The 16,742-nt window shown below is 41.2% G+C and overlaps 1 protein-coding gene and 1 pseudogene across 1 annotated transcript in view; both read left to right on the forward strand.

Moving 5' to 3' along the window:
* LOC126484974 (cytochrome P450 6k1-like) overlaps nt 1–16,742 on the forward strand; it is a 91,881-nt gene that overhangs the window by 64,304 nt on the left and 10,835 nt on the right. The window contains exons 6-7 of the mRNA XM_050108578.1: nt 3,564–3,785; nt 8,223–8,474. Of these exons, the coding sequence (XP_049964535.1) occupies nt 3,564–3,785; nt 8,223–8,474 (474 nt within the window). The remainder of the gene's footprint in view (nt 1–3,563; nt 3,786–8,222; nt 8,475–16,742) is intronic.
* On the forward strand, nt 13,241–13,359 carry LOC126485808 (5S ribosomal RNA; annotated as a pseudogene).

The raw sequence follows: 16,742 nt of genomic DNA on the forward strand, positions 1-16,742 counted from the left end.
CCCCACCACCATTAATTAATTTTGAAAAATGAAAATTTTTGTTACAATACAAATTAAAGAAGCCTTCAAGCTACAGACATTCGTGTGTAATAAAGCTGGTTCCTGAAACACGATTTACGGAAAATACTCTGTACTCGGTGTGCTGTCAGAGTATTTTCAATAAACCACATTAAAATTCCTAAACATCCATGATTACTCTATTAGTGAATTAAACTTTCTTCACATTATACGAGGTGCATTCAAGTTCAAAGGCCTCCGACTTTTTTTTCTCCGGACTGGAAAGAGATAGAAACGTGCGCATTGTTTTAAAATGAGGCCGCGTTCATTGTCAATACGTCCCAGAGATGGCAGCACCGTACGGCATATGGAATTTTACCACCAGCGGCGAGAATGAGAACTGTTTTAAATACTTAAAATGGCGACGTTTTCCTTACTTGAACAGCGTGCAGTCATTCGTTTTCTGAATTTATGTGGTATGAAATCAATTGAAATTCATCAACAGTTGAAGGAGACATGTGGTGATGGAGTTTTGGATGTGTCGAAAGTGTGTTCTTGGGCGCGACAGTTTAATGAAGGCAGAACATCGTCTAACAACAAACTGAAACAACCTCGGGCTCGCACAAGCCAGTCTGACAACATGATCGAGAAAGTGGAGAAATTGTTTTGGGGGATCGTCGAATGACTGTTGAACAGATCGCCTCCAGAGTTGGCATTTCTGTGGCTTCTGTGGGCACAATACTGCATGACGACCTGAAAATGCGAAAAGTGTCATCCAGGTGGGTGCCATGAATGTTGACGGACAACCACATGGCTGCCCGTGTGGCATGTTGCCAAGCAATGTTGATGCGCAACGACAGCATGAATGGGACTTTCTTTTCGTCGGTTGTGACAATGGATGAGACGTGGATGCCATTTTTCAATCCAGAAACAAAGCGCCAGTCAGCTCAATGGAAGCACACAGATTCACCGCCACCATAAATATTTCGGGTAACCGCCAGTGCTGAAAAAATGATGGTGTCCATGTTCTGGGACAGCGAGGGCGTAATCCTTACCCATTGCGTTCCAAAGGGCACTACGGTAACAGGTGCATCCTACGAAAATGTTTTGAAGAACAAATTCCTACCTGCACTGCAACAAAAACGTCCGGGAAGGGCTGCGCGTGTGCTGTGTCACCAAGACAACGCACCCGCACATCGAGCAAACGTTACGCAACAGTTTCTTCGTGATAACAACTTTGAAGTGATTCCTCATGCTCCCTACTACCTGACCTGGCTCCTAGTGACTTTTGGCTTTTTCCAACAATGAAAGACACTCTCCATGGCCGCACATTCACCTGCCGTGCTGCTATTGCCTCAGCGATTTTCCAGTGGTCAAAACAGACTCCTAAAGAAGCCTTCGCCGCTGCCATGGAATCATGGCATCAGGGTTGTGAAAAATGTGTACGTCTGCAGGGCGATTACGTCGAGAAGTAACGCCAGTTTCATCGATTTCGGGCGAGTAGTTAATTAGGAAAAAGATCGGAGGCCTTGGAACTTGAATGCACCTCGTATACACGACAGAGAATACAATATAAAACAAAATTCAGCAGGATTTCAAGTTGTTCGCAGGTGATCCGCAAAATATCCTAATCCGTATCGGACATATTTCTGTACATTGCTAAGCCGTTGCGAGAAGAACTGATAATGTACTAGTGACTGGAGCCTAATTGTGTTGTTTCCCAAGTGGAAACTGACATCAAAATCAACCAACAGAACTAGACCTGAAAATATTCTCAGAAGGTTTTTCCAACGTCGAAAGCCGTATATGTACCAGGTCTGCACCTGTGCCGTCCTGTCCTTTGGGACCACCAGAGGAACAAGTTCCTTGTCCTTAGGTACGATTCTCTGTACAGGTCTTTCACACTGATAGCTCTAAAAATCTAACAATAATACAGATTCTTCTCCCTCGTTGGGAAAGAAAAGCTGTTTTAAATATCTTTTGACCTGGTCAGAGGATTGCTTTCCGTATTTCGATGCTGTCACAAGGACATTTGGGACTTAAAAAAGAGATTCTCGAACTCTCAGTTCAAACTTACCATTAGTTCTTTTTTAAAACTATCAAAAGGTATGTGAAAAAACCATCTTGCCTATTATACCAGAGGAGAAGAAACTTATTCACCTTGTGATCCCAAAAGACACGACGGCACAGACTTGGTAAGTATACGGATTTCGATGCTGCGAGAACCTTGTGAGAAAATTTTCAGATCTAGTTCTGTTGAATGATTTTGATGTGAATCTCCACTTGCGAAACACTATAATTAAGCTGTAGTCACTGCCACATAATCAGTTCTTTCCGCCACGGCTTACCAATTTAATGAAATATGCCTGATACAAATCAGAATACTTAAAGTATCACCTACGACAGTTTGAAATCTTGCTGAATTCTGTTTTATATTGTGTTCTCTGTCGTGTATATTATATGAAGAAATTTTGTTAATTTTATGTGCATGGCGTAAGAAAACGTTATGTTTTAAGCGTTTATTTACAGATATCATAACTGAAATGATTTTGTGACATAATAATGAGTTACTTATTATTTTCACTTAACATAATACACTTATGTGCAACGAAAAAATAAATAATAAATGCAGGAAAAAGAATGTAAAATAACAACACGAAATATGAAACAATGTAAGTAAAATAAATAACTGGACTAAGAATGAAAACTTTGATATTTCAATGAAGTATGTTGAATATACCTTGACACAACATTGTGTACATTGTATTTTACAAAAATCAGAACCAACTTTGTTACACATGGATGTACCAAGCTTGAAATTTCCTTCGGTTTGTGTTGGTACAAAAGTTTTCAGTTTTCAAAAATAATTAATGGTGGAGTGAGGGTATTTTGCAAAAAATTCTAATTATTATAAAATTCGATTACCCAGTTTTCGAGAACGTTAATTACATATCAGCTTTCATATGGCAAACACTTTTTATGTATCATAGTTTTGAAGATATCTCTTCCAAACCTAATTTGTTAAATTACGTTACAAGTGAATTTGGGCACGAACAAAAAAAATACGTTTTGGGATATTTTGCACCTTCTGCACACCCGCCAGGTTTCATCAGGATCCTTTCTTGACACTTGGGAATGATCCCTCGTAAGCAGGATTAACAGAAGAGTCAGAGAATATCCAAAGAAGAGCGACGCATTTCGTCACGGAGCTGTTTTATAAGCGCTAGAATGTTACGGAGGTGCTCAGCAAATTCCATTGGTAGCCGTTACAAGAGAGGCGTACTGTATCACGGAGAGGAAACTTCCAGGGCGTATTTCCAAAAACTGGCAGGCAATATGTTACTTTCGCTCATATATGTCCCTCTAAACATCAGGACTAAAAAATCAGAGAAACTAGTTTGTACACACTCGTTATTCTCACGGGTCGTTCACAAGCGGATCAGAGAAGGGACAACATGATAGTGGTACGACAGGCATCCGCCGCCACAAACTGTAAGGTGGATTGTTAAGTATAGATACAGACGTAGCTTTACGTTGTTTTCTTAGCCGTATTTACTTTTCTGCAGAGCTAACACTCAACGAGCTGGCTGCCCACGCATTCACCTTCTTCGTAGGCGGCTTTGAAACCTCTTCGACGACAATGAGCTTCGCCTTGCACGAACTGGCTCTCAATCCTTCGTTGCAGACCAAGCTGCAAGAGGAGATAGACTCGGTGTTCAAGGAATATGGAACGGACATAACCTACGACTCCATTTCAAAAATGTCCTACCTTGATAAAGTGGTGTGCGGTAAGTCAGTTTAACATTCACTACGAATCCAGACCTGTACATCATTTGTTTCTGCCCCTAGCCAAGACACTAAATGCTTTAGTTAGTATGACAAAACAGTTATAAAAGAACGATTACGAAGCGAACGTCGTTGACAGCAGAGATTTGTTGTTGACGTCGTGGAGATGCTTGGTGTGTTGCTCATGGTAGCTGGCGTTCACTGGTTATTGGCCCTATTAGGTATATCCTTTGAAAAATAAGAAATAAGATTGGATATAGCGTCAGTTTGACGAAGAGATCATTAGAGACGATATGCAGGATCGGGATGGAAAATTATGAGTGCGATATCGGCTGCCTTCTTCTAAAACGAGACATTCCGTCCTTTGCCTTAAGCGATTCTGGGTAGCCACAAAAAATATGAATCTGGATGTCCGGACAGGAATTTGAACAGTCGTCGTCTCGAATTCGAATCCACTACTGAACGGAATGTACAGTGTCTTGAAAGGAGAATAGAAGACGAAAATCAACAAAAGCAAAACGAGGATAATGGAATGTAGTCGAATTAAATCGGGTGATGCTGAGGGAATTAGATTAGGAAATGAGACACTTAAAGTAGTAAATGAGTTTTGCTATTTGGCGAGCAAAATAACTGATGATGGTCGAAGTAGAGATGATATAAAATGTAAACTGGCAACGGCAGGGAAAGCGTTTCTGAAGAAGAGAAATTTGTTAACATCGAGTATAGATTTAAGTGTCAGGAAGTCGTTTCTGAAAATATTTGTATGGAGTGTAGCCATGTATCGAAGTGAAACATAGACGATAAATAGTTTAGACAAGAAGAGAATAGAAGCTTTCGAAATGTGGTGCTACAGAATAATGCTGAAGATTAGATGGGTAGATCACATAACTAATGAGGAGGTACTGAATGGGATTGGGGAGAAGAGGAGTTTGTGGCACAACTTGACTAGAAGAAGGGATTGGTTGGTAGGACATGTTCTGAGGCATCAAGGGATCACCAATTTAGTATTGGAGGGCAGCGTGGAGGGTAAAAATCGTGGAGGGAGACCGAGAGATGAATACACTAAACATATTCAGAAGGATGTAGGCTGCAGTAGGTACTGGGAGATGAAGAAGCTTGCACAGGATAGAGTAACATGGAGAGCTGCATCAAACCAGTCTCTGGACTGAAGAGCACAACAACAACAACGTTAACTTATCATAATACATAATATCACACTTCAAATTAACTAAATTTGCTACACTTCCGTCCAAATAAATTATTTTGGGTGTCATTCTGCCATGGCCGACATTTTTCCCTTCATTGTTTACGAAATCGTGTTCCGTTTCTAATGATCTCTTGTTTAAACAGTTACTTTCCTTTTCTTTATTTTGCAGTTGTAACACAATCATCCGATAATTCCGAGTAATCCTAATCAATTACATAAATTGACTTTAAAAACCTAAGTGATTCAATTGGAACAAAATACCAATGAACAACGCTGAGGGACAATAACAGCGAATTGTAACGTACAATGAAATAAATTTTGAAAATATTCTTATCTGTGGGGTAGTAACGTAAATATTTCCTGGGTTTTTATGTATAAAATAATAATCAGACAACTTTCTGCGCCATGTTTTCTGTTTATTACTTCGAAGAGCACGAGATTATAACAACACTTCACATTTACTAGGATCAAAAGGGATTTTGAAATGAGATGAGTGCATAAACAGTCTATAACTTTCCAGAACTCTCAAACAACTCACTTGGCAGGCTCCGCCGCTGGCCTATGAATGAGTTAAAACAATTACAATATTTCAAAGTATTATTGGAATGTGTTCATAATTAAAACAATAATTTACACGTCTACAAAAATCCAAGTGCAAAGATAAGTTTTACGAAACGTAGTAATATGTTTAACATAGTTTAACAGCATTTTGGAACAAATACGAGGGGAATTCATTCAATAAGTAATATGCAACACACCGTTTTTTTTATTTTTTATTTTATTTTTTTAAGGCGGTTTGGTTTTATTCAGGATTCCAATACACTATATTATTTCCCACTCTTTTGACTACAAAAACCTATTTTTCCATCTCCCTTCAATGGGACGGCCTTACGCCACCTTACGTGTATGCCCGCATGGTATCACTCTGCTGCTCAACGTCGGAGCCAACGTCTGGCTGTATCAATAACCGCCCCATCATCCACCAACTGCTTCCCGTGGAGTGCGTCCTTCTTCGGGCCACCGGATGGAAGTCAGAAGGTGCGAGATCAGGGCTGAAGGGTGGATGAGGAAAAGCAACCCAATGAAGTTTTGTGAGCTCCTCTCGGGTGCGCCGACTTCTGAGAGTCCTTTCGTTGTCATGGAGGAGAACAAGTCCGTTTGCATTTTCTTGGTAGCGAACAAGCTAATGTCGTTTCTTCGATTTTTGAGGGTAATACAACACACGTCCAGGATGATCGTTGCACCAAGACGAAGGACATCAAATAGAATAACCCTTTCAGAGCCACAGAAAACCGTCGCCATGACTTTATTGGATAAGGGTGTGGCTTTGAACGTTTCCCTCGGAGGAGAGGTGGTTTGGCGCCATTCCATGGATTTCCGTTTTACTTCCAGTTCGAAGTGATGAACTCATATTTCATCGCCTGTGATAATGTTCGACAAAAAACTGTCATTATCAGCCTCGAAACGCGCAAGCAGTTCCGCACAGATGGACTTTCGTTGCTCTTTTGGTCCTCCGTTAGACGGCAAGGAACCCAGGGCGCACACACCTTTGAGTTCCCCAACTGGCGGACGTATAGCGCCACCACTGACCAGAACTTCATGAAACTGTAAAGACTGAAGGGAGAATACAACACGATGACCCACAGCAAATTCCGACTTCTTTCATCCGAAAATGACCAACAAAAAAATGTGTTGCACTACTTATTGAAGACAATTCATACATTCTCAATACGAAAACTACTAAGATTTGTTTTTGCACTTAATTAGTCTGTAAAGACAATTACAAAATTATTTTTTGTGCTGCAGTTAAAATACGTTTTCGTACAAATGCTGAAAAATTTTATTTAGTTACATATTGGTAAATATTTCGTATATACTTTTTCAATTAATTTCAAGTTATCATGTCTTCAGGATTGTTGTTCAAAGGAGCTATACACAAAAATAATGAAATTACATCCAACAGTAAGTGAATTAGGTATAATAACAATTGCACACCGTCGTTATATTAAAATTAATAATGTCAAACTTATTAAGAGCAGTTACAAACATTATCACCTTGCAACTGTACTCGGCCTACTTTTCACGTGGCTCATCTGCAAAGGGGATTGGTAGTGAAAGGTTGCATTTGCACCCCTACTATTGAGTCATATATTCGCTAGCTCTTGAACGGCAGTGGACTGAATACACAATTGTCTACACCACAACCTTGCGAAAATGAGGTACACTATACACGTTCAGATTGAAACTTATTTATTCAAAAATAAACACCTTAACTTTGTGGCCATGCATTTTTTAAGTTCACAAATAAATCGATCTGTATGAATAACAGTCGGTGCAGTTCTTACACATGGTTTATTGTCGCGTACCTACACACTTTCATATTGTTCCTCACATACACTGGCGTCCAAGCTTACACTCGTGGCACTTTGCCGCTCCGAACTTACCACCAACACGGACAACTACCAAAGATCTCCTTTTCACGCTCATACCCCAGTTCGGGTCACGTGACACTACATTAATCAAAATAATCCATAAACAGAGCCACAATTCGTTTATAATTTTTATAAGGTTTAAATACTTAAACCTAAATACATTAGATAATTTTACACAGCTTTATCACCACAATTTTATAATTTGTAGCAATTAAAAAGAAAACAAAACACTATACAACGGAACTACAACGTTCATCAAAACACAAAACAAGTATTTTCCTGTCTGTTTTGCATTATACTATTTTCACTCTGCATTTAATACACAGTTTTATTCTTAAGCGTGGAAAATTAAAATCAGTACTAATTTATGACATGCTACCAGATCACATAATTAGGAATAACTCCATACTTTGGCACAGCTTCACCCCTCTTCCATCATTTAATGACATCTCTGCACGAAATATGAAACATACAAATAATTGTCTGGCACTACAAACATCGAAACTGAATAGTGTCTTCACAATAAAATAACGACTTACTTTGCAGTTGTTCTAAACATCTTTATAACTTAATTCTACTATGAAACGTTTTGATTGGAGTACACCAGCCTGACATATTTCTGCTGCTGTGCTTTAAATTTAAATTACAAACTACTTGAAAGAGCTCCATATTATCCCCTGTTACGTTACAACCTCTGCGAACTATGGATTGGTTTCTTCACTATTCTAAAGGATCGTGTTTTAAGCTAGTCTGGTAGATTAATGTATACATAAACCAGCGTTTGTGTGATTTTTTTTTAGAGACACTGCGGAAGTACCCGCCCCTGCCCATCCTGAACAGGGAGTGTAACAAAGAGTACAGGATTCCTGGCAGCGATCTAGTCCTGGAGAAAGGAACGGCGGTCGCCATTTCCGTGCTGGGCCTCCAGCACGACCCCAAGTACTTCCCGGATCCTGAGCGCTTCGACCCTGAGAGGTTCTCGGAGGAGGAGAAAGCCAAGAGGCACCCCTATGTTTACCTGCCGTTCGGGGAGGGCCCCCGCATCTGTATAGGTGAGTAGTCTCGCCCCACGCCTTTTTAGTTCCAATTTGTGTCTCGATGTGAAGAAGAGTAAAAATCTTCAAATTGTGAGTTCTAAAATGTAGTTGCATTTTTCGGTAAAAGTAGCTCATACAATAATTCCTGAGCTTTTATCTCGTACGCACAGAGAGCTTTCGGAATAATTCTTGGCGTCAAGCTGAAGTACAACTCTATTACCAGCAGTCGGTTTACATATCCTTTATAGTAAACCAACATTAAACAAAGTGGGACTATTGTCTCAATGAGCGAGGAATGCAGAATGATTTGGATGAAATTTCAGTTTGCTGTAGTGAATGCCAGCACTCTTTAAATGTGGATAGGTGTAAGATAACGCATGTAATGTAGAGAAACAACCCTATCGTAACCCACCACATGAGCAATGGTGAACGTCTTGAACACCTCAAATGCCATGAGTACTCATGGGTCATTCTAGGACTCTCTCTCTTACTCCAGTGACTCCACAAAGAGTAGTCGATGTTTGGCCTCTTCAGGTACGCTCTTCCTATTATTGGCATATTTTTCATTGCTGCCAATATCTGACAATCCTTGGCCACCAGGTCTCTCCATTTTATATTCGGTCTGCCTGAATATCTTCGTCCTTTGGGTTTCTTCTCTGACATTCCCCTCAATCTTGACTATTCGTCTCCTCTATAAATATGGCTGGCCATTCTCAGTCTCCTTGTCTTGCCCTCTGCAACAACACCTGGCTCATTATATATCCCCCTGTTCTTTTTCCTTCAGCATCCTCCTCCCTCACATACTGGTTCAAATATTTTCCTCAGAAATTAATTTTCGAAAACCTTTATCTTTCTCTCTTTATGCTTATCCATCCTCCAATTTTGTGGCCAATGTACAGATCTGATTTTAGTTTCATATTTTCTTGTAGTAGTAACTCTAGAAAATGCTGGTATTACAGCAATGGTTATTGCGGAACACTAAGGAGCAACATGAAACGGTTCGATCACGTAAAACCGGTGTTACGGAAGGTGAATGGAAGATTTAGGGATCTCAAATTGATTCCATATTTCTAAATTCCCAGAAGACTTTTGACGCCGTTCCTTAAAAGACAATTCTAATCAAATTCCGTGCATGTGGACTATCGTTTCATCTGTGGATTTGTGGTTTCCTGTTAGAAAGTTCGTAGTACATAGCATTACACAGAAAGTCATCGAGTAAAATAGAAGTGTTATTTGGCGTTCGCCAAGAAAGCGTCATAAGCCCTCTGCAGTTTCTAATCTACGTAAACAATTTAGAAGACAACCTGAGTTTGTCTCGTATATTGTCTTCTGCAGTTGATGCTGTGATTTACCGCCAAGTAATTTCATCGTAAGATCAAAAGCAGTTGCTAAATCACTCGGACACGATGTTTGTATAATTCAAAAAGTACCAATTGTCTCTGGATAACGAAAAATGTGAGGGCATCCGCATGAGTATTAAATGAAATGCGTTAAATTACATTTGCTTGATAAATCATATAAATCTAAAGGCTGCCAATTCATTTAAATACCTAGGAATCACAATTACGAACAACTTAAATCAGAACTATCATATCGATAACGTTGTGAGAAAGGCAAACGGAAGACTGTTTTATTGGCAGGACACTTAAACATAAAAGATCTGATAAAGTGTCTCCCTAAACTATGCTTTTCCGTCCTCTGCTAGAGCACTACTATGCGTTATGGGGTCCTTACCAAACAGGATTGACACTATGCAACATTCCCTAGGCCGATGTACTTCTATGTAACATACCCTCTGCGGAATGACGTACCCTAACTTATAACTTACTGGTCTGCTTGGACTGTCTGGTACGGTAAGCAGCAGACTTTCAGGGGTGCATGGCAGGTCCTGTTTGTGACTTACCAGGACAGGGGCAGCGTAGTCAGCCTCCGCACTTTCTCGTCCTGTAATCTTACCTGCCCTTACCTGCAGTTCAGCCGCTCGTACGTTACTCGGCCCCCTGTGGATTCTTGACTTCGTAAATACGTAGAACTAAGGGTTTGGAGAGGAATTCCGTTGCGACTAAATAGTGCAACGCACCTCTGATAAAAGCAGTTATATTGGCCTCAAAATGCTCTGATACACTTTATTACAAACAAGTAGCAAAATCGTAGTTTTCACGCCAGAATCCAGCCAGATAGCGGTCAGACGGATATGTCTCTCTCAGTGGGTTTTAGACCACTGTCGGATACCGATTGCATTTTGTTGTCGTCTCAATCAGGCTAATCCCAATTGTGATCGCATTAATATAAATCACTAAGCTGCCACGTGGGTCTTTGTGTGCACAAGGCCACGATCTTGTATTACTGGATGTCACGGAACTCAGTCTTTACTTACACTTGATGCGCCATATAAAAATAAGCATGATGATCACCAATTGGAAATAATGATCATTATCAGAAAACAAAATCAGAATCTGCAACAGCAGGAGCGAGCACAGCAGCAGTGTTCAATGACTGTCGTGTTGTTGCATGCAATAAGCTTTGCTCAGTTAACTATTGGCGTCTGTACCTCAGTAACTGTAACATATTAAGATAAACGTTCCTTCACAGTCAACATAACTTCACCACTACGCGAACATTACTTTGTCACGGTCTTAAGCAGATTAACCCACAGAGCAAAGCTTAGTTGGTAATCCTGCGGGAGCGCAACCGCCAGCCATCCGTTCTGCTCCCCCGTCTAACCGCTAATCCTCAACAATGGTGAGCTATGTGCTCCTCCTCCCCCACTAAACCGCTTGTGACGTCACTGCCCTTAAAACAGACATATTTTGTTTTATACTTTCCCTGTTGCTTTCTGGGCAAATACACTTCTGAATTTCATTCTTCTGCAAATTTTACCATGGCCCTCTGCTCTAATTTAAAGTTTTTACAACGAATTATTTTTTTACCTTTCAGCAGCGTCTAGTAAGATTCGTCCATCTTCTAAATCCACATGGGTAGCCCGCCTGTGGATGCTGCGTCGTATTTCTAACCTAGGCCTACCCCTGGCTTTTCTGTGTCCTTCTGCCTTCACGTTCTCGCAACTCACCGTGCTGGTCTACCGCGCCCGACTCGGCTCTTATCGTAACCCTTCGGCTCACTACCTCCGCTCATTCCGTCCGTTCGTCTGCCATCCTGCTGCATTCTAATCAGAGCTCGCTTAATTAAAAAGGCTTAAGACTATTGCATATCTGAAGCGTGTTCATTGGTGCATACCACATTACCACGTTTCAAGACGACATCGAAAAAGTCCAAAAAAAGGACAGTTCGTTTCCTATCATAGCGAAATGGGGGAATTCTCTACTCTAAATGCATAAATCTTTTATTCTCGCCAATTGACGTAGACAGAAATGGTTCAAAATGGTTCAAATGGCTCTGAGCACTATGGGACTTAACATCTGAAGTCATCAGTCCCCTAGAACATGGAACTACTTAAACCTAACTAACCTAAGGACATCACACACATCCATTCCCGAGGCAGGATTCGAACCTACGACCGTAGTAGTCGCGCGGTTCCGGACTGAAGCGCCGAGAGCCGCTCGGCCACTGCGGCCCGCAGAGAGAAATGATCATCGTAATAAAATAAGGGAAGTCAGAGCTCGTATGGGAAGATTTAAGTGTTCATTTTTACAACTGCGTTGTTACAGAGTGGAACAGAGGAGAAATAGTCTGAAGGCCGTTGGAAGACCCCTCTGCCAGGCGCGTAAGTGTGGTCTGCAGAGTAGTCATGTAGCTGTAGATGCAGGTTTGCGGGAAGGTTTATGGGGAAATGTAGCACACTTGTAAAGGAAATCACAGACAAAATGTTACCGCGACGAGTTGTAGAGTATTTTTCATTGTTTGGAGGCCTTATCAAGTAACTACAAATGTACGCGTGACTGAAATGAGAATCCCTGAAATGAAGATGACTCGGAAGCCTGTTAGAAACATTTAAGGAAGCTGTATTCAAAGAAACCTATTTGAACATTATGCTGCTACCATCATATATATCGCGTATGGAGATTTGGAAATTTGTGGTAAGATCGTATGGGACCAAACTGCTGAGGTCACCGGTCACTAGGCTTACACGCTACTTAATGTAACTTAAACTAACTTTTGCTAACCACAAACCACAGAAGCATTCCCCAGGGAAGACTCGAACCTCCGACGGAGGGAGCCGCATGAACTGTGGCAAGGCGCCTCGCATATGGAACTTAAGAATAAGGTAACAGAGTTTATGCTACGTACAGTAGTATAAATCTAGTCAATTTTCCCTCGCTGAATACGTGAATAGAATAGAAATAAAAATCGATAATGTTGGTACGAATTACTTTGTATCACGCACTGTTCAGTGACTTTCGGAGCATTTACTCTACCTGGCCAAAAATATCAAGACACCTATTAGCGGGCGTTAATACGTAGACTAACCCACCCTTGGGCTTGAACCCTACTGGGGACGCTTACAGTAAGGCGTCTGAATATCTGTAGAGAAATGGCTGTCTATTTTTCCTCAAAAGCAGAAACCAGAGAAGCTAGTGATCTTTGACACTGGGCGCTAGAGGAAGGCCATCGTTCCAGTTCATCTCAATCGTGTTCCATTTGATCCAGCTCGGGTCTCTAGGAAGACCGGTCTGTGTCAGGATTGTTGCTTTCCGACAGCGTGCGTTGTCATGTTCATACCGTCATCGACTCACAATTGTTCCTCTACTATACATGGTAAAAAAATGCTGTATATTTGTTCATATCCATCTACATTTAGCTTTTCCTGAAGCACAATTAACGCAAGTGGCCTTGCCGCAGTGGTAACACCGGTTCCCGTCAGATCACCGATGTTAAGCACTGCCAGGCTGGGCTAGCACTTGGATGGAGCACCCTCTGGGTCCGCCGAGTGCCGTTGGCAAACGGGGTGCAGTCAGCCCGTGTGAGACCAGTTGAGGAACCACTTGATTGAGAATTAGCGAAACCGTCACGATAACTGACAACGGCCAGGAGAGCAGTGTGCTGACCACATGCCCCTCCAGTGACGCCTTAGGGGTGAGGATGACACGACGACCGGTCGGTACCTTTCCGCCTTCATGGTCTCTTCGTACGGCGTTTTGTTTCTTTAAACACAATTAGGGGACTACAGTCCTACCACGAAAAACACCGTTATACCGTAACACCAAGACCTCCATACTTCACTGATGGAACTACACATAAGGGCATGAAACCATCTCCAGGCATTCGCCAGACCAACCCCTTCCATCGGATTGCCACAGTGTATAGCGTGATCCATCTCTCCAAATCACTCGTTTCCAGTCATTGACCACCTAAAACACCACTTATCACGTACTAACCGAAATGTGCCATGTAAGAGGGGTTGTTTGAACATTGTATCCATTCATTGTAACTCCCTACTCATAATTACTGTCCTAGCTGGACTGCTGGTAGCACTTCGGAACTTACGAGTGATTCCTTCCTCAGATGTCATGCTATTTTTCTACTACCAACCGCGGCAATGCTCGATGGTTCTTGTCTGTCAGTATATGAGGTCTGCGTGGCATTGGTTTAGCTGCGGTTATTCCTTCGCATTTTCACTTCACACTCATACCACCAATTGTGGTGGTATGAGCAGCTTTAGAAGGGCTGAAATATCCCTGATGGGTTTGTTACTCAGATGACATCCAATGATTAGTCCACACAGGGAGTCAATGAACTCTCCCTGCAGAACCATCCAATCTTTACTGCTTCTCTACTGACAACACAGCACTCCTCTCCTTCTTATATACTTGTGGGTCCGCCTCTCGTCACATTTTGTGGTCAGTTCCACATTATATAGGAGCACCCGGATCGTCTGATCAGACAGTGTAAAAAGATGTAGAGCTGAATCAGAGACTGCGGCGTAGTCACGTGTACCAGACCTCTTTCGCCCTCATGACAGTTGCAACGTGTCGCTGATATGTAGGGGAATCTGTTGTACACTGGAAGACTTTTCAGACTTTCGCTTCTCTCCCGCAATGTAATGTAAATTTAATATCTTTTCTTATTCAGTTTTGAAATGATAGTTTGACATGGCACTGAAAGACCTAAGCCGAAACAAGGTCCCGGGAGTAGACAACATTCCATTTGAACTACTGATAGCCTTGGGAGAGCCAGCCCTGACAAAACTCTACCATCTGGTGAGAAAGATGTATGAGACAGGCTAAATACCCTCAGACTTTAAAAAGAATATAATAATTTCAATCCCAAAGAAAGCAGATGTTGACAGATGCGAAAATTACCGAACTATCAGTATAATAAGCCACGGCTCCAAAATACTAACACGAATTCTTTACAGACGAATGGAAAAACTGGTAGAAGCCGACCTCGGGGAAGATCAGTTTGGATTCCGTAGAAATGCTGGAACACGTGAGGCAATACTGACCCTACGACTTATCTTAGAGAATAGATTAAGGAATGGCAAGCCAACGTTTCTAGCATTTGTAGACTTAGAGAAAGCTTTTGACAACGTTGATTGGAATACTCTCTTTCATATTCTTAAGGTGGTAGGGGTAAAATACAGGGAGCGAAAGGCTGTTTACAATTTGTACAGAAACCAGATGGCCGTTATAAGAATCGAGAGGCATGAAACGGAAGCAGTGGTTGGGAAGGGAGTGAGACAGGGTTGTAGCCTATCCCCGATGTTATTCAATCTGTATATTGCGCAAGCAGTAAAGGAAACAAAAGAAAAATTCGGAGTAGGAATTAAAATCCACGGAGAAGAAATAAAAACTTTGAGGTTCGCGGATGACATTGTAATTCTGTCAGAGACAGCAAAGGACCTGGAATAGCAGCTGAACGGAATGGGCAGTGTCTTGAAAGAAGGATATAAGATGAACATCGACAAAAGCAAAACGAGGCTAATGGAATGTAGTCGAATTAAATCCGACGATGCTGAGGGTATTAAATTAGGAAATGAGACGCTTAAAGTAGTAAATGAGTTTTCTATTTGGTCGAAGTAGGGAGGATATAAAATGTAGACTGGCAATGGCAAGGAAAGCGTTTCTGAAGAAGAGAAATTTGTTAACATCGAGTATAGATTTAAGTGTCAGGAAGTCGTTTCTGAAAGTATTTGTATGGAGTGTGGCCATATATGGAAGTGAAACGTGGACGATAAATAGTTTGGACAAGAAGAGAATATAACGTTTTGAAATGTGGTGCTACAGAAGAATGCTGAAGATTAGATGGGTAGACCACGTAACTAATGAGGAGGTATTGAATAGATTTGGAGAGAAGAAAAATTTGAGGCACAACTTGACTAGAAGATGGGATCGCTTGGTAGGACGTATTCTGAGGCATCAAGGGATCACCAGTTTAGTATTGGAGGGCATCGTGGAGGATAAAAATCGTAGAGGGAGACCAAGAGATGAATACATTAAGCAGATTCAGAAGGATGTAGGTTACAGTAGGTACTGGGAGATGAAGCAGCTTGCACAGAACAGAGTAGCATGGAGAACTGCATCAAACCAGTCTTTGGACTGTAGACAACAACAACAGCGTTCATTTTATGTGCGGTGCAGTCTCTTCTTGAAATCATAAAAATTACTCCAGGAAAGAAAGGTTTAAAAAAATGTGAAAAAATGTTGCAACGAACGTCAGAGTGATGTAATTATGAACAAATATTCTGGTCAAACTTAAAAACGTTGTGATCGAGAAAATCGTGAATACATTGCATTTGATAATCTATGTGCTAGGCCTATATTATTATTCTACAGCACACCAGTTATCAGTAAGTGTAATCAAAGTAAGAAGAAGTATGTACTTAAAACAGGCATAAGTTAAATAGCCTTTGAAATATAAACTATAGCCAACTAACATAAATTTCCGTTTTCAAGACGGGGAAGACTTAACACATTAAAGAAACACAAGGAAATATTCCAATCCGACATGTCTAAACCCACCCTGGAATTTAGAATCCAATGAACAAATTCTCTGTCAACATTTTTGCTGCTGACACGCACAGCAAGTATTTTTTCAAAGTTGACGCTTTTTGTTTTTGACACTTGACGAATAGCTTAAGACAGCCGTTTGTACAGTCCTACTTGCCTAGAGTCCGATCGGCTGTGACAAGAGAGCATTGTGCTGCGTAGTGCTGATACCCGGAGTGACACAAGCGAATTTGAAACATCTGAATCATAAAAAAAAGTATCATTAATGTTTTCACTAAGAGGCAGTTCGTACCGACGGCTAAACTGTTGCGTATGTAATTCCTACAGAGGTGACTAGCAGAGGAAAATAAATCAAGGCAGTGTTTGCTGTTACACT

Source organism: Schistocerca serialis, chromosome 6 (assembly GCF_023864345.2).
Source record: "Schistocerca serialis cubense isolate TAMUIC-IGC-003099 chromosome 6, iqSchSeri2.2, whole genome shotgun sequence".
NCBI lineage: Eukaryota > Metazoa > Arthropoda > Insecta > Orthoptera > Acrididae > Schistocerca > Schistocerca serialis.